A 19,334-nucleotide genomic window follows, 5' to 3' on the forward strand; every position below is an offset into this window, starting at 1 on the left:
TACTTGATGGATTAAACATGGCTATATCAGAAATAAACTGAAAAGTGCACAAGAATCCACACAATTCTTCAATATTATTTGTCATGTAGCAGTTTGTTTTGGCAAAGTGATCACAACAATAAAACTAGAAATACGGAACACTGGAGACGGGGAGATTACCAAAAGCCAACTCTCCTCTGGTTGGATTCGTCATAACAAAACACAAGAGCACTAGCAGCAAAAATACACAGAGAAGATCCCACAGAGGACAGTTTGTAACATTAATCAACAAACATTTAACACTTTCTTTTACAAACACATTGAAGAAAACACAGCCAAAACCAATCATTTAAACAGAAGCCTGACAGGAGGAGCGCTGGCTAGAAGATGCAGTGATAGCCAAACATATAAACAAACAAACAAATAAACACACCACCCTGGAGGAGTCAACAGGGGCAAACCCGAGGTGGGGTTGTTTTATTTGTTTATCTGCCTGCCCCACCCACTTCAGGGTGGAACAACCGTGCTGACGGACATGTAGCTAATCTTGGACACACCCGTAGTCATGGCATTTACATCGTCATCGCCCCCGTCCCGCCCCCGGCCCTTCCTGTTCGCGGCGCGTCGGCAGGGCAGCGCACGTCCGCACAGGCACCTGGCGCAGGTGCTGATAAGCGCCTTGCGGAAGCGCTTATTCATGAAGCAGTAGATGATGGGGTTGACGCAGGCTGAGGTGTAGGAGAGCAGGTGGATGAGGGAGATGGGCGTGCCGGAGAGGGCGCGGTGAGCCGAGGGCGGGTCGAACGCCTTCCACGTGTTGGCCGAGTACAGCGGCATCCAGCAGATGAAGAACATGGCCACGATGACCAGCAGCATGCGGATGACGCGCTTCTTGGCCAGCAGCTTGGCCTCTGAGGTGTTGGAGCGCGGACGCTCGGAGCGGGCCGCCGGCGCCGGCAGGGCCGAGAGCTTCATGGAGGAGCCCGCCGCACCCTTCTTGGGCACCTGGATGTAGCAGCCGTCGCATTCGTCACTGCCGCCACTCGGAGTCACAACGCCGTTTTTTGCCCCTAGGAAAAGAGGGAGAGAGAAGAGGGAGAGTTGTTGTGTGTCTGACAAGAACAGAGCATGGACTGATATTTAATAAAAATATAATGTGGCCAGTGTGTGTGTGTGTGTGTGTGTGTGTGTGTGTGTGAAAAGGAAAGAAGAAGAAATTAGTGTATGACCAGTGTGTTTAATGGGAAATATCCAGTCGCACGGTTTGATCTGTTAAACTTCTTATTCATTTAAATATCATGATCTTTTGTGCTATAGATACAAGACCAACAGCCCAGCAGTGCCCTTATCCTTGCCAAAGCTTCTATCAAAACTACTACCAGAGCACTTCTTCCCACATCCTTTATTTTCCTCTGCACTAAGCCGCAGCTTCTCACTCACCCATTGGAGAGGAGTGGGGTTACGTAAAAACATACCCCCACCTTGACCTAGCCCCGCAACATGAAACCCGACCCCCACCTCGGCTCCAGGGGGGGTGGCAGGAGCAGCCCTGCACGCTCCATACTGGGCATGTCCTGACCACTGTGACCCTTAAGGCCAATCTCAGGCCAGTGTACACCTCCCTCAGGACAGAGAGGGGAAGTGTAAAGTCATGTGCAAATCAGACTGGAGAGCCAAAGGGGACGGTCTCTATAGGGCCTGTCTTTCGCTCGCTTTCTCTTTTTCTCCCTCACACAGATCTCTCTCTCTCCCTCTCACAGACACACACATAGCCTCATTCACTCAACTATACACACATGCACAATGGCAGGGGTCCTGCTCTTCAGCATTTGAACTAGCACAGCCAATCAGAAGGGCTGATAGCCTGAGAGTCATCGCCCCTCTGCTGATGTTCTGATGTTCTAGGGGAATTCCAAAGGCTCCAAACATGTATAATTCATAGTCTGCCGTGCTTCTGCGGGTCTGAGAAATCTATTCAGTCATTCACTTTACATCTATTCAGTAAGGTATACTTATTCAGCCACTTTTCACTGGACAAAACCTAATTTGTATGTATGGCAGACACTGCGAAAAAACACAATAACAATACATTTCAGACCCCATTTAAAACATTCCAAAATGTATCTTTCCCACTTTTCATAGGTGTTGAGATGGACAGTGCTCTGATTGTATTGATGCTCTCCAGACAGCAAGTCTTTTCTTCAATTGAGACAGACATGAATAACAGACCAGAAACGCATAAAATCTTACTCTGTCATTTTAGAAATATAAGCTGATGGTCTGTGTCTAAAGATTTAGACAGTCTGTGGTGGGAACAGAGTAACATAAACCAACTGACATATTTGACACTGACATCAGCCACATATGTTTCTTTTTCCCTTTTTTTTCTGGCAGTGTTATGCTTGTTGTTTTCTAAATTAAACTTGCCACTCAACTAGTCAAATGGTACACCACATAGAAGTCAAACATTCTTAGCTTAACTTTCCTGTGAAATCAGACACTCTTGATCAAAATGGCCTGTAAAACACCAACACAAAATGTCTTCCTAGAGAATGATAGCCTTGGAGTACCCCACCATAATCACCAGAGCTGAAACTAGCAATCCAGCCCTGCAGGACCTGTTGTTGCAGACAGATGGGTCTCATTACAGATGCAGTTTACCTCTGTGGTATACTGCTTGCGTCCCCAGGAGCAGGCCGCTGTGATAGAGCTGCCCACAGATAGAGAGACTGATGGGGTCCTTAGGGCTCTGCCTGCCCCTCTAAGACGGAATCCATTTTCACATTTGGCACCACAGAGCAATGGGCAATAACCCTGCATAACCCCACATAAAGTATCCTATCCAGACAGATTGCCCCCCCCCACCCCCCCTCAGGGTTACCCCACAGCTAGTCCCACCCAAACATCCAGAACAAAATTGGAAAGCAGAGACAGCATTTTCAGCATTCGCTAAATCGCTAGTCCGCCAATCAATGGGACAATCAACTTTTTCCATCAGGCTACCAAGGTGTCACAACACCCTGTCCGACAGGCTATCAGCAATTATCCACTAAGTGAGATAAAATTCCCTCCTTTATTCACCTTTTCTGCTCTTCTGACTTTTTATTGGGAGGAAAAACTTTGACCACCGAATGAACAAGCTGTTTGATCACGATAGATTGTTGTTGGGAAGTGTACACATTTAGAAACAAAATGCACCAGAAAAGCTGAGAACAAGGGGCCTCATTTCTCGAATGCAGTTGAGAGGAAAATACACCACCATCATATGAAGGCTATTGGCAAAGCTTTATGAAAGGCAACAAGAGTCAGGTTCAGAGGAGAAAAGCAAAAAAATTGCAGTATGACACTCTTATAGTCTTACATCATTCTTATAATACTGGAACATCAGCCCACACGATGCATGTCTAGCAGAAAGCACCCGTCCAAGTTTAACTACCTAATGTTAGAAAGCTAAAGATATTACAAGTAAGATTTAATGTTACGAGCCAAGTGTATGGGGCAAAAGGCTAATGCCAGTTGTCAGTATTATTACGTTTGTCAGTCTTATTTATCTATTGATTTATTCTAAGACTAATTAACTCATTCCTCAAAGTATTGCTTGACTTGTAGCAGTCCTAAACTCAACAAACACACAGCTCAAGTTTGTTAAGTGCAATCTTTAACGAACATTCTAGTTCAGCCTAGATTATCAGGTTCACATCATAACAACTATGCCCTAACCATACACAGCAAAAAAATGTCCTCCCATTTATCATCAATAGTCAAAATAGCTTATCTTAAACAAAATATCTTTATGTGACAATACACCATAAATCAGCATCACATTTCTGTTTTACTTAATATTCTAAAACATTTATTAATGTATTGTTTACACAAATATATTTACCCTTCTATATAAAACATGGTCTATTTTTTAGAATTGTGTATACCCCGCAAACAGGGAACGTCCCCAGGACGTTAACAGGACATTCGCAAGGTCCCCAATCGTCCCCAATTGGTCCCCGCCACAACGTTCGCTAGAGGACGTTACCAGAACGTTTTTGACGTTCGTAGCAAGTCTACGTTTGGTCCTTCTGCGACGTTCGCATGAGTCTTAAATCGGACTTTTAGGGAACCTTATAAATTGGTCTGTCAGCACACCTCCCCAGGACGTCATTTAAAAACGTCCCCATAACCTTTACCTGCAGGTCCTCTGCGTAACGTTCGCATGAGCCTTAAAACGGACTATTAAGGAACGTTATAATTTGGTCACTCAGCACACATCCCCAGGACGTCATTTAAAAACGTCCCGTAACCTTTACCTGCAGGTCCTCTGCGTGACGTTCGCATGAGCCTTAAAACGGACTTTTAGGGACCGTTCTTATTTGGTCCTCTGATGGTCCTCTCTGAACCAGAAGTTCCGCTAGAGAAAAAGGATTTTCATTTGCCCGACATTTTAATGATAAGCCGGCCAAATATCTAGCCTATTTCTGCTTCTAAATTAGCCCATTGAAGAAAACTGACGGCCTGCATAGCTTAAATAATAACATAATCAGGTAGTTTAGAATGCAACATGTTTATTTTCCTAAGTTTACAATGGGAAACAAAAACATTTATGTCTGATGCGCGTCAATTAGTGGCCTTTAAGCGCAACCTGCTGTGGCGTTAAAATGAGCGCCGCAACATGGTCATTGCTCTGTTCAATGAGAGCAGAGATTCTTAAATTATTCGACCCTCTTGTGAATCCTTTGCACATTTTACTGTGACTATCAATTACCTCGCACCTGAGCCAAGAGAACTTGTCACTCCATAACGACATAAACGCCCGACATTTCAGCTTTTTCTTTGGTGATGCTGTTCGAACATCTATAGGGCTTCAGGTATTCAGTGTTTGGAAAGTTCACTTTCTACATGAACTTGCTCAGTTCATTGTTGATAATTCATAATTTTGAACTACGTTCACAGCTCCAATTTTCAATATGAGGCGAGTGCTATAATTTTTCAAAATCTCTGTCTGCAATACCGCTCTCGGCTCTTCCGCGCGCTCACGCACGGTAATAAAAGGAAACGCGCAACACTGCAGGTATTACAGGTTCATCCTCGTCAGAAGGTTTACCCTCATCAGATGTTTTTGGCCTCTGAAAAAAAGCTTTTAAGGCTAGTCTGCTTGGCCATGTTGGATCCTTCTCACTCAGTTCGCTCCTCGTTTGAAACCGAGGGTTTGCGCTTTAAAATGCAGCATATGCGTGTTGTTAAATAACTTTCTAACGGCAGATTAGCCTGTTCCTTTTAAACATAATAAGGGCAGTGCACATTTGCTTTATAGGCCTTACGTAATATTAGGATTGTTGTCAAAATTGTGTTTGCGAGACGGGATTTTTAAAGAAATTCCAATCAGACAATTTGACCGGTGAGCTCTTCGTTCTGTTGCACCATCTTTGAAGGCCTGTGGAAAGCTCAATATGTTAAAGCTAGACACTTGGTCACCTTCCTATGTATGCATTGTATTGGAATCATGCAGACATTACATTTATAGCACAGATCAGTACAGAAGCATTCATATTTATTTTATTTCATCATTCTTAGTTTGGCTAGTTATTCTGCCTCCCTGCCCGCACGTCCGTGATGTGCCATGGATGTTAATTAAAAAAGGAATCATTACGGAAAACCCTCAATGCGTAGTGACTGAGATTGCTACAATATGCTTTTCCTCAAAAAAGACTAAGTTTGTTGGCTGTCTCACACTGTGATAAACCTGTTAAAGTGGCACTATAGTAATCAGACAGTGTTAGGACAGTAGGTAGCGATCTCGTTTAGTAATAGGAAGGTTTATGGTTCAATTCCCATGCCCGCAATCAAGTTTGTAATCGTGTGTGTCTGTGTCTATGCATATCATATGAAATGTGTAATATAAATGAACTTGTGTGTGTGTGCGCACTGTAAGCAAAATGACGGCTCCGCGATCTATTATTATTTTATTTTCTGCATTTAGCTCAGCAAAAACGGTCGTGCCTGCTACGTCCGCGGTGCATCCTTGAATAACGTACCCAGGACGTCTAAAATAGGTTTTGTAGATGTCACCACAATGCCCTCAGGACGTTCTTGCAACTTCCTGCAGAACGTCCCCAGGACCTATAGAAACACGTTCCCCAGACGTAACCACAATGCCCTCGGGAGGTGCTTGCAACGTCCTGCATAACGTCCCCAGGACCTATAGAAAACGTTTCTCAGTTGTCACCGCAACGTCCTCGGGACGGTCTTGGAACGTCGTGCAAAACGTCCTAAAGTTGTCACGGGAACCATACACATTTACGTTTTTAGAACGTTCAGAGAGACCATTACGGGACGTCTAGGGGACGTCATTTTGCTTACAGGGTAATTCCTTTCGGGCAACCAAAATCTCAAGGATGCCCAAAACAGCAACCAAGGATTTAGATATTTTGCAAGCCCTGATTTTGACCTCTTTGTAGTAGGGCCCTGAAGGAGGGGGAAGATGGTATGGGTGGGTACGACTGTCCTTCTGCTGCCTCCTATTGTTGATTAGACAGTGGGAATCACAAGTGGTCCCTCAGGTCACATGGTTTTTGTGGTTCACCAGTTTATTACCGTATCAATATATAGACTGATGATCAGAATTATCAATAGATTTGACTTTTATGACAGAAAATGATGTCCCCCTCGCCAGTCCTTCTATTAAACCATGTTTTTCTACTTAAGTACTCGAGAATACTTTTCTGTGTCAATCAATGATTGTGATTGTTTTCCAAGAGTCCGTTCAAAAGGTTAAATGTATTCTTGATTGATACTTATGAGATTTCATAACTCACCAGTGGCCTCCTTCTTCTGGTCCAGCTCAAACTGGATGCCTCGGTAGAGCTCCCTCGAGATGAGGCCGTACGCAACGATCATCACCACACCAGGAATCAGGAACAGAACCAACAGCAGCAGGATGTACCTGACAGAACATGAGAGGATGACTGTTATATTAGTCACTTCATGAGAATTATACTTTTCATTTCAAATTAAAGAGCCATTACTGCTTCACGCATGGAATGTTTTTATTTTATTTTAATGAAACAGAGAGGGAATGAGAGTCACACATACATTATTTCATGATGTTTTTCTTAGAAAAGTTTTAGGAACATGCATAAAATAAACCAAAACATTTTGGAGAGCATCCGCTAGAAGTTTATGTATATTTCCCACAACCCTCACAGATTAAATTAAGCTCAATAAAAAACATGCATAAAAATATTACACACAGGCATAGACAGACGCACAAACGCACTCACATACACACACATACACACAAAAAAACACACCCAGAGCACTGTGAGTGAGAAGTGTGCCATGTGTATGACGTGGGCCCCACACATCCGCTGGGAGTGTTCGTCACAGATCAGGCTCATTGTTTTCCTCGCCCCTGATGGCACCCTAATGGGGCGCGTGTGAGTGTGTGTGGGTGTGTGTGTGTGTGTGCGTGTGTGGGTGTCTGTATGTGTGTGTGTGTGTGCGTGTGTGTGTGGGTGTGTGTGTTTGGGTGTGTGCCAACTAAAAGGGACGCATCTGTCCCCTATGACACTGACACCCCCCTGCATCCCACCTCCCTAAGTGACCTCTTTTTCATCTTCCCCTCTCTCTCTCTCTCTCTCTCTCTCTCTCTCTCTCTCTCTCTGTTCCCCCTCTGCAGCCGTCCTCTACGGCCTGTGAGGCATGATATGAGGGAGAGTATGCATGCGTATTAAACCTTTTCATCTTCGGCATCTTTTATGGCTTTCAAGTTCGTCCCTGACAAAAAGGGGAAGCCAATCAAAGCTACGGCATAGATACCCAAGGGAGACAGCTGGGGCCAAAGAGAGAGAGAGAGAGAGAGAGAGAGTGAGAGAGAGAGAAAGGGGGAGGAAAGAGAAAGAGAAACCGTTAATGAGACCTGACACACACAGAGACACTGGGGTCTCTCTCTCTCTCTCTCTGTAGTTTGTTCCTATTTACCTTCAACACCAGCTAATTTTTTTGGAGTGTGGTGCAGCATGTTTAGGTGCGTTGGTACTATAGAGAAGCTCTGTAGTGCAGCGTGTTGAGGTGCATTAGAACTATAGAGAAGCTCTGTAGTGCAGCGTGTTGAGGTGCATTAGAAATATAGAGAAGCTCTGTAGTGCAGCGTGTTGAGGTGCATTAGAACTATAGAGAAGCTCTGTAGTGCAGCATGTTGAGGTGCATTAGAACTATAGAGAAGCTCTGTAGTGCAGCATGTTGAGGTGCATTAGTACTATAGAGAAGCTCTGTAGTGCAGCATGTTGAGGTGCATTAGTACTATAGAGAAGCTCTGTAGTGCAGCGTGTTGAGGTGCATTAGTACTATAGAGAAGCTCTGTAGTGCAGCGTGTTGAGGTGCATTAGCACCATAGAGAAGCTCTCAGATTCCCTTTGCTGCCTGTTTATCACTTCAGAGCATCATACCGCCGCTGCACCACTGTCATCGACGCTCCCACCGCCGCCACGCTAGAGCGCAGATCAAAGCAAAGGTGCCCGTCACCAGCCCAGCGCTTCCGGCAGCGTGAGCGGCACCTCTGACACACCTTGCAGCTGCCTTAAGGGTCCTTCACAAGACCCAATTATTCTGTGTGCACACCCTTACTACTGCCGGAGCTGTGGCGGAGAACTCAAACACTGAAGTCTATAGCAGTCTGTGATAAGCCCTCTGTGTGTGTGTGTGTGTGTGTGTGTGTGTGTGTCTATGTTTAAACCATCACTAAACATATACAGTACACCCACAGATTTCTCCCTTTCCATTGTTCTTTCTCCCGGTTGCCGTCTCTCGTTGTCTCTGTCTGTGAAAGGCCACGCGAGACGGTAACTACTGCGCCGAAATATCCAGTAATATCAGCCCAGAGCATGGAGGTTAAGCTTGCATTTGTGGAAGTGTGTGTGTGTGTGTGTGTGTGTGTGTGTGTGTGTGTGTGTGTGTGTGTGTGTGTGTGTGTGTGTGTGTGTGTGTGTGTGTGTGTGTGTGTGTGTGTGTGTGTGTGTGTGTCCTAAAGTGTTTTGTAGGTATGCCACCAATTGAATTGCCCATAACTCTATTAAAATAGAAGCCACTTAGATCCCCATTCTCCTTCCTTAACCCAGCACACAATGGGCAGTCACTCACACACACACACACACACACACACACACACACACACACACACACATAAACAGAGCTGAATTCTTAAAGAGACACATGGCAGCGCCCTGCTGCATTACAGTTTGACAGTCAGGGATGAGGTCTCCTGAACAAGAGAGCCTGTCTGGAGGATTTCCTTAATTGTTCTGTTCTTCCACTTGAGTCCATGTACTTTCAAAAGCCTCGCTTCAGGCGCCACAGAAACAACCTTAACAAACCAATCAGTTCTTCTTCTCTGACTTTGGGAGAAGGACTAGTCGTGTGTTACTGCTGTGGGTGAACATTTGAGTAGTCAAAGAGTGATGTCTGAGGACTCTGACGTTGATTGAAGGATTCTTTCAAAGGGCTGTCTGTCTGACATTGAAAGGCTTAACTTCTAATCTAGTTTGTATTCCATTGTTCTAAGGGCCTCTGCCATAGGCACCATTTCCACAACGTAACATCGAACTAATGTGTTTCAGGAGAAATAAGCTGTTGTCTATCAGTAACAGTTGCAAGGAGCCTATTGACCTAGAGAAATTCAGCTCACATCTCCCCTTTACAACAGTTACCATTCATGTTCAACTAGAGATAGAATCACCTGTGTGTGTGTGTGTGTGTGTGTGTGTGTGTGTGTGTGTGTGTGTGTGTGTGTGTGTGTGTGTGTGTGTGTGTGTGTGTGTGTGTGTGTGTGTGTGTGTGTGTGTGTGTGTGTGTTACTGTGTGTGTGTGTATGTATGAGCACATTGCACACACACTCACACACACACAACTGCAAGAGACCTCCATGCTAGCTCTCTGTACTTTATGAGGCTTAGGGCCTGATTTACTAACATTGCAACCGCAGCTTAATCTGCGGTCGCACATTAACGCACAGTGTTTTTGCGCATTTTCCGTCGTATTTATCAAGCCAGATCCGCGCTGGGCAATCTGTGTTTACTCCGCCCTTTAGATCCTGATTTACTAACATTGCAACCGCAGCTTAATCTGCGGTCGCACATTAACGCACAGTGTTTTTGCGCATTTTCCGTGGTATTTATCAAACCAGATCCTTTAGTGTTATTTAGCACACCGTTAAAAGACGGGAGAAATAGCCTGCATGTTACTGCCACCATGGAGATTCGAGGACTGAACCTGAACCTGATTTAATGTGCGAGACTGCGCGTGGTTATATTGTTTTTCTTCCCGCCATCACCTACAGCGAGATGTTTAAAAGAACACGATTATAAAGAATATGCTATTGGTGGCATTAATGCATAAACTGTCTAATATAACAATAAAGATGTGTACATGGCTAGATTTGTCATTTCTACAAGGGACATGGGTTTAATAGCAATGCGTCGAGTACCTGGGTGAATATTTGGCTGAGTGAAGGCTGAGATATACCAACTGCAGATGCTATAACTGTTTGAAATTATCCGGAGGCCAATATTTGCAAATGTTGCCAGGAGTTTAACAACTGATGGAATGGAATGTGATCGCCGGGTGGAGGGTTCGATGTCGTCTCTGATCTGGTCCAGTAACTAAAGTATTGCGTGGCTGGTTAACCTGTACCGTCTAATGATTTGTGCTTCGCTTAACTGAAAAAGTGTTATACGAGTTGAAAAAAATTCTTTCTGTGCGCTGTCTCTGTCTTCTTTCTTCGCATTGCTCTTATAACTGCCGCCATATCAACGTTTTCAGACTCAATGGAAATGCGCTTCCTGGTTAAGACGTGCTTTTATGAGGCGGAGAATTAGCCCGCAAATCAGAGACGTGCGCTCGCCAGGCAGTTTTAGTAAATACCTCCAAATACATCATTAGGCGCACTCCTCCCATTAAATTGCGCCTGTTAGTAAATCAGGCCCTTAGTCTGCAGGAGAGAGTTCTAAGGCGGGTGTTTAATTCTTGTCAGAGCTGAGAAGAGTACATTTGAGAGTTATGTGAGTGTATTTATTTGACTTATTTATTTACACACACACGCACTCACACACGCACTCACACACGCAAGGACGCAAGCAAGCAAGCACGCACGCACACATGCAAGCAAGCACGCACGCATGCACGCACGCACGCACGCACACACACACACACACATACTAACACACACACACTAACACAACTGCAAGAGACCTCCACACTAGTCTCCTGTGCCTAGGCTTAATCTGACAGCGTGGTTCTTTTCTGAAGTCCACAGCACATCCACTGGGTTTGGTTTAATTGCTCCATTCATCTACTGTGGCTAATAAACTCTGAAAAGCTGGCAGAACGCTTTTTTCAGTCTGGGGAGAAGCGCTGAGTCAAGCCAATTACACAACAGTGTTAGTTCAGGATTCAAACTGTATGACAGCATGGTTCAAAAGCTCTAACTGAACTACAACTAAGTTATACAACAAAACATTTGTACAGTCTTGTACATATTTAAATATTTGTATTTACATGTACATTAATTAAACATGGGAAGGAAATAAAAACATACTATTAGGAACACCTGTAAACTTACTTATTTGTGCAGTCTTCAAATCAGTCAATAGTGTGGCAGAAGTGCAAGGCATAAAATCTTGCAGATAGTCAGGAGCTTCAGTTAATGTTCACATCAACCATTAAAATGGTTGCTGATCTCCTTGGATTTCTTACGCACAACAATCTCCAGAGTTTCCTCAGAGTTGTGCGAAAACCAAAAAACCTCCATGGACCCAACCTGCCTTGTGCCAGTAGTCCAGACTGGTGGTGGTGTATTGGTATGGGTAATGTTTTCTTGGCAGACATCCATTGGGGGTTCATTAATTAACGAGTGGGAGTGGGGTAGGTAAGGGATAATCCCACGGGTGGTGTTCGGCCGTAGCCACCGAGGCCGCAAGGCCGAGTGGCGTAGGCAACAACACCCGTGGGCAGGGGCGGAGTGGCCATCGGGAGCACCGGGATTTTTCCCGGTGGGCCTGTCGGCCAATTATCTCTCGAGAACTAGCCTGCAGGCCGGCCTTCGCAGCCGTTGAGTCAAAGCCATGAGCGGCCCATCGAATTTGCATGCACGTCAAATCATGGTCCCGTGAAAATCTCTAAATTCTCCGAGAGTTACTCCGAGAGTTACATGACTTTGAATTAACTATTTATAGCACTATTTGTCTCTGTACATCACACCTATGGTGTCTGTCAAACTCACTCCTATTAATCCAACCTTCTGATTTTTGTTTAGCCTCCTATATTGATGTAATTCTTTTTATTCAGACGATCCATTACTTTCATGACCACAAATATAAATTGGCCAGCGATTTAATTCGTTTTTTTTGTTGAATGTAGAATGGTCGAGCAAAGCATCATGGGAAATGCGTATCGTTCTGCCTTTATCAAGTGAACCTAGGGAGATAAATTAGCGGCTATCAGGGAGAGAGAGCAGGTGAAGCGGACCTGATGGAGGGACATAAGAGAAAGGAGAAAGGAGGGGGCAAAAAGGCCAGACTGAAAAAGAGGCGGATGCAGGAGGAAAGTCCATCAAAATGTACAAGAATTACGGATTTATTCAACCAGCCGTCAACTAGATGCGAGTGAGTTGAGAGGACACATTGTTGCGAATTAGCATAACATTTGAGTCAATACGGGAGTCGATTTGTTCCGTATTTCCATAAATGTACATATAGGCCTACAAATACACTGTCACTGTCACTGTCATGTCTGTCACCCACACATCAACTCTAAATCTAACAATAATGATCAAAAGCCGCCCGTTTGTTTCTGTAGTTGATATATGGGAGGTGGAGGGGATGCGGGTTGGGCCAGTTGTGGGCACGTTGTGGGCCGGTGGTGGGCCGGTGCAGTCAGAATTGTCCCGGTGGATTTTTGTGTCCCACTCCGCCCCTGCCCGAGGGATTATCCCTTACCTACCCCACTCCCACTAGTGCTATATTGCTTTTATAAAACAATTCTACAGTCAACAAATTAACATTTCAACACGAAGTTATTAATTAAAAATGGTTTATTTCGCCATTGTTTCTCCGCAACAAAAAATAGTTCCATTGTCAACGTCTTGGTTTGGAATTTTAAAAACTTTGAATTAACGGTTATCATCAATGCGAATGTTTCATCGCGGAGTGATTTATTTTTAGCTGTGAAAAGTCCCGTAACTGTAGGTATGTTGAAGAATAACCTATAGCATGGAACGTCTCTCGTCCAATCAGAAACAGCTAAATTACGCGCTAGAACCCAATTGTTTTATAATACCAATCAATCATTGCTTGTTGCTGACCATGTGTATCCCTTCATGGCCACGATTAAACCATCCTCATTTCAATGATCTTTTGTGGCCTTTCTAGTCACTGGTCTGAGCCCAGAACACCTTTGGGGTGTGATGGAACGGAAATTTGCAGCATGAATGTGCAGAAATTGCGTGATGCAATCATGTCCACATGGTCCAGAATTTCAAAGGGAATGTTTCCAAGATCTTGTGGAATCCATGCCACGGAAAACTGAGGCTGTTGTGAGAGCAAAAGGATGCCCTACCCAGGATAAGCACAGTGTTCCTCATAAAGTTGCTCAGTGAGTGTATATATGAAGTTCATATGGACAATAGACTACTCAAGGCTGTGCAGTTATAGCAGGATAATGCATGTCACCCATTTGCTTCTTATTTGTCTCTGCTCTGGGGTGAGGAAAAGTCTGATGAGAAATTAACACTTCCAAAGGGCTGAATGAAGTTGTCTTTGAAAATGGCTGTCTGCATTTCAAAGGGTTATTTACAACCATGGTTTGTATTCAGTTATTCTAAGGAGGCAGCTGGCTTCACCATAGCAGAGACATTATGCACTATCTCTCTCTCTTAAGTGGCTTCTCTGTTGTTATAAACTAAAATGAACAATTTAGCCTCCTTTAATCATCTGAAATTGATTTTTAAGTAAAATCTTTGAGGGTTCTTCAAACCCTCATTAAAGTGTACAAACACATAATTTCCTATTCCAAATGTTTAAAAAAAGTTGTCAGAGATTGTACTGAAAATGTATAAAAATTCTAACGCCTCCAACTGCACATATAGCTGAAAGCCAATGAACCCTTTATCAACGGACACAAACATTTGGAATCTTGCTGAATATTTCTTGAAGGTTAACGTTTAAGGTTCAGTCAAACATATTTTGGACCATCTTTACTTAGGGTGTTTAGCCTGTGTTTCACTGGTCAAACGTCTAAGTCTTAAAGTCTTGTTAAACACAGCTTGTATGTGCACAGCTAAACAGCAGTGACGAATGCAATGGTCATCACCTGTTTAGCTGTCCAGCATCCACGTTGATCTTGGCTTATCGCACGACTATCAGGTGTGAATAAAAAAAGGCCCAAATCACAAAGGCGATTATCCTACAGCAGGGGTTTTCAACTGGTTTTGTCCCAGGGACCACCATTCTTACTAGAAAGTATGCACTGATGTGCCTGCACGTGCGTGCATGTTTGTAACCGCAGCTGCCACGCCCGTTCCCCCTGCACAGATATTCTTCCTATAACACTTAAATATGTGAAATTATCAGGGTACATCACTAGCCGCCGCCACGCCCCCTCCCCCCTGCACAGATATTCTGCCTATAACACGATATTTTCACGATATTCAAGATTAATCGGGAAATGGTTTGAAATATCAAAGCAAATTTATAATAATAAAAAAATGCAATGGTGAACTGAACAACATAGGCTCATGTCGCGGACCCCCTGCAATGCCGCCACGGACCCCCTGATAAAAACCCCTGTCCTAGAGGCATGTAAATGTCACCTCACCTGTGACTAAAAACCAATGGAAAAATAATAGACACGGCTAATACTCAAGGTTACTCAAGAGGAGATACAAGAACATCGTCGACAGGGATTGCAAATGTTTGCTGATCCTCTTGAAGTCTTTGATGACTAAAATTACACAACACGACATAGAATTTCCAAAAAATGTATTTCACTGTCTTCTGAACCTTAAAAAATATATTTAATTATAAAATGAATTGAATGTATAAATCATGAAATTATACAATTTCTTAAGTGAAAATTATCTTTCTTTTCAGACTTGTTGGCAACGTCTCAACAGCAATCTAATCTTCAAACTGTACGCACACTATATGGTGCATTTAAAAAGGCTGTAATGTACAGGTTTGGCTCAGCCAATAGAATGAGGGCCCATGCAGCAGGTGATTCATTTTGAACACTGATCACAAGCCAAGTTATATGGGCCAGTCTGTACATCGTACATCATTTGTACTCATCATCCCTGTTTAGCTGAGCATGTAGAAGCAATGATAAATGTTAAACAATTGTTTCAGGCTTAGACATTAGTCAAACTGAATTGAATGGTTGTACACTGTAGGTGGCAGTAATATGCCAAAAGAAGAGGTGCCTAATCTGGCATTGAACCCAAAGAAGAAGAAGACATTAGTGAAAGCGTATTTTTAAAATATTCAGTTGTGTTTCAACACAAGTGCCTACAACACATCCTGGCCTCGATTACATTTGTATAAAGTTTAGAAGCCAGCAAAGTGATTCCATCAAAATTCTACATTGTGGTATTGTGTTTAAACCCACACAATCATCTAAACGTATCCATTGATGTTTATTCACAGGTGACTAACATGTAAACACCTCTTGGATAATGACCCTTCATGATTTGGGCCTAAATGTTTCACACCTGTTCACATCATCGTGTGATTAGCAAAGTTAGATGCATAAAATTGGCCCATTTTGTCAAATTCAGCAAATTGCTCCTCACTTCCTTCTACCTGTCGGTTCAGACTGAGTGTTCGTTCAAAACCACTTCAGTGTTCTGGCACAGTTCTGGCTCTGAAAATGGGAACAGTAGTGGCTTGGACCGAGCCATTAACAATTCCAGCCTATTAACACGTTGCTTCAGGAGCATGGAAGGGAGGGGTGTAATTTAATTGATCAAACATCAATAACCTTTTTGCCAGAATTACTTTTTAAGGGTAAGGTTGAGGTTCTCTTAGAACATTGCTTACCATGTCTGCTCCACATGCCCTCTGGGCCAGTCCAGTCGGCACATGTGTGCCGTGACGTTGTTCGCTTTGGTGAATGGCACCAGCCGACTGAACACTGGGTAAGGGACCATGATGATCACGGACACAACCCAGGTTGCCGCAATGACCTTATAGGCGTGGGAGCGGGTCTGCCAGGAGCGCGACTTCAGCGGGTTGCAGATGGCACTGTACCTCTCGATCGCTATGGCGACCAGGCTGAAGGTAGAGATGCTGACTGAGATGCCTAAAGAGAGAGAGAGAGACAGAGAGAGACAGAGAGAAAGAGAGAGCGATAGAAAGAGAGAAAGGATTAGTGAAAGGGTGAGAAGGAGAGGGTAGGTGGGTTTCAAAATGCTTTAAGAATAATTAATGAATTTAGATTAAAATAAGCTGCTGCAACCGCTTTTATTAAAGAAACTGCAGCCTGATGAGCAAGAGGTGCTCCGAGATGGATGGAGAGAATGAACAAAGAAGAATGAGATGCATTGTTACAGAGTGAGGAGTCGAGTGATGTCAACAAAGGAGAGGGGAGAAAGGGAGGTTTGGGGGGGGGGGGGGGGGGACAAGACTAGAGAAGAGTGTTGTGAGAATGAGTGTTAGAGGGATCAGACAGGGAGAAATGAATCAAATGTAAAATTCATGAAGGACCAACCCCAAATAGCAATTGTGGCATTGTTTGCATACATGAATATGTATATAATGCAGGGGCTGTTTTTGCATGAAAAGCAAACAGAATTGATTGCAAAAAAAAAGAATAAAAAAATGGAAATATTCCCAACTTTACCAATTATGTACAGTAGCCACGTTCAAGACTAACAATGTCCCTTTTAATCCTTTCCCCTCAGCGATATCCAAAAACACCAGCCCTAAACACTGCTTGGCATTCTGAAATAGCATACGGTGCACCAACATCCTCAAACTCCTCTGATGAATTATTTAAACAAGATTGTGCTATTCCAGGAGGTTCAGCTCCTTCTAGAAACTTCTCTCCCATGCTTTTCCCAACACTTTGGTCCAAGAGGTCTTTTGAAGTTAGTTGCTGTTGAGTAGCACACTTCCTCTCTTAGGTGTGACATTTGATCTAGTTCTGGAACTTTTATGAGATTGCCTGTGGCCATGTGTGAAAGTGTGGTATTTAACTTTTAATGTCTTACCTGTGCCTTCCTCTGAACATAAAACTGCTTTGTTATGTGTTATGTGGCCACAGGGGTTACATGAACTGTGAAAAAACATCTAGCAATATTTGGTGCTGACTTTTGTTGACTTTTGTTTGGCCCAACCAAAACCAAAGAGATTACTATCCTCCTATGGCTGCATTTTGATGACCTCACCAGTCATGTGAGGGCCCTCGCTAAAGGGTCATCACTCTTCTCTATTGCTTGCACCAAGGAGATGTCCAGATTCCTTACACCCAAACTATCTGGGTTTGCCTACTAGCCAAAAGCAGAGAATCTGGATTAGCTCATTGGTCATAAATAGAGGACCTGTTAACATACCCAGGGTATCGTTTAATTAGCTGGCTGGACAAACAACCACAGCCTTGCATAAGTGATGGCACGGTGGTGGTTATCAACTCGTTAAAACATCTCAGGTCTAGTTATAAGTGCACTTAGGTTGAATGTGTAAATTCATTTGTGTATTCCATTAAATTAGTAGGTTGCTTAGATATATTCATATGGCGTGTAAGTCAATATAAGCGGCATTCTTTCATCTCCAACCTATGGCGGTGTTAAGCGGTCTTGGGAGCACAAAAGTGCGAACCATCATTCAAACCTGTAAGTATGGTTACTTACAAATCTTATGAGGTCAACAAGTACAAGGCTTTAGTGCTTTAATCAGTCGCTGTATGAGGCTCATATCACCATACAAAGGCCAATAAAACAAGGAAATTGTTTTGAAATTGTAATTGTTTTTTTTTGTAACTGGAAGCAGGAGCTCTCCAAACATTAGGGCCAAGAAACTATGTCTGTATTCTCAGAGAGAGCTTTAGGGGTTTTGTTTACATTTTTATGCAGTTTTCAATGTGCCCATCTTAACACAAATGGTGAGAGTATGGATGTGATTGCTGTATGTTTAATTACAAAATAATGATGGTAACTGCTTTAAGTGTTCTCTATCTAGAAATTAATCAATTGCTTCCTTTGCTATGATCATTTAGCAGGAACCAGGATGTCTTCCTCGACCTCTATGCAAAGGATATGATCAGCCTGTATTTAGGGTGGTGAAAGGGACATTTGCAAAGAGACAATGGTTAACAACTGCAACAGCTTAATTTGTTTCAGGTTGAATCGGACAATGTCAGGGCAAACAAGAAATTACAACTCTGCATAGCATTAAAAAAATCATCAAAAAAGCACAGCTTGAGTTGGAGAAATTGGAGTATGGAAAAAAGGTAATTCAATAATTTAATTTATTCTTAGGCATGGGTAACAATTCAACTAAAATTTCTGTTTCTTTGTTCCTAGGGGCGAGAAGAACAAAGTAATTGACAAATAAAATATTGTAAAGGCCTGTTCTTTGTTGTTTGCTTTAGGCAAAATATTGCTGCATTATAGCCTCCCTCAAAGCCCTGCCAGTAGTGTGGTGATACGATGATGGGGTCGACAACATTAGGAGGTGGTTGGCTGACAGGAGGGACTCTCTCCTTCCTTGATGAGGCCATGTTGTGAAGCACAGCACAGGCTGCCACTTCAGGTCTGATCTGGGGTCTGAGCGCACCTAGGCACATGAAGTGGGCTTTCAGGATTCCATATATCATTTCTGTCCTGACCATCTATTTCAAATGGGCCACGTTGAATCTAGGTTGGGGCTCTGCATTTGGGTTAGTATAGGGTGGTAATGTGCATCCCCCATCTCCCAGTAACAATCCATTGAAAATAAGTGGATGAGGGGGAGCATTGCCGTGATCAGTATCACAAAATGGATTTCAAATATCAGAACATAAAATGAGAAGTAATGTACAGTTGCCGTACCTTGCGCACACCTGTGGCACAGCACAGACTCCCTAAACATCTAGAGTCATGAACGGGAAATGAACCAGGCCAGTTTGCATTCACTGATGGTCACAAGTCTTCTGCAAAAGCATCTGGAGTAAACAATCGTTCCACAAGAATGCCTTGCTAAATGTAGCATCAACATTTCCAGCATGAAGTCCTTTCAATTGCACAAAGATATTGACCCTCAAGCTACTGTATGTGAATATGTCCATATTATGTGCTAAAAAGGAATGACCTTTAATTATCCCAGGCGACTGCATTTTCT

The 19,334-nt window shown here is 43.4% G+C and overlaps 1 protein-coding gene across 1 annotated transcript in view; it reads right to left on the reverse strand.

Moving 5' to 3' along the window:
- Positions 1-486: 486 nt before the first annotated feature.
- The window catches only part of LOC308362161 (cholecystokinin receptor-like), a gene marked incomplete at both ends in the record, with an annotated part of 32,644 nt that continues 13,796 nt past the window's right edge, over positions 487-19,334 (reverse strand). The window contains 3 exons of the mRNA XM_080834702.1: positions 487-1,049; positions 6,786-6,913; positions 16,056-16,317. Of these exons, the coding sequence (XP_080690828.1) occupies positions 487-1,049; positions 6,786-6,913; positions 16,056-16,317 (953 nt within the window). The remainder of the gene's footprint in view (positions 1,050-6,785; positions 6,914-16,055; positions 16,318-19,334) is intronic.

This window comes from Sprattus sprattus (assembly GCF_963457725.1).
Source record: "Sprattus sprattus genome assembly, chromosome: 3".
NCBI classification, from domain to species: domain Eukaryota; kingdom Metazoa; phylum Chordata; class Actinopteri; order Clupeiformes; family Clupeidae; genus Sprattus; species Sprattus sprattus.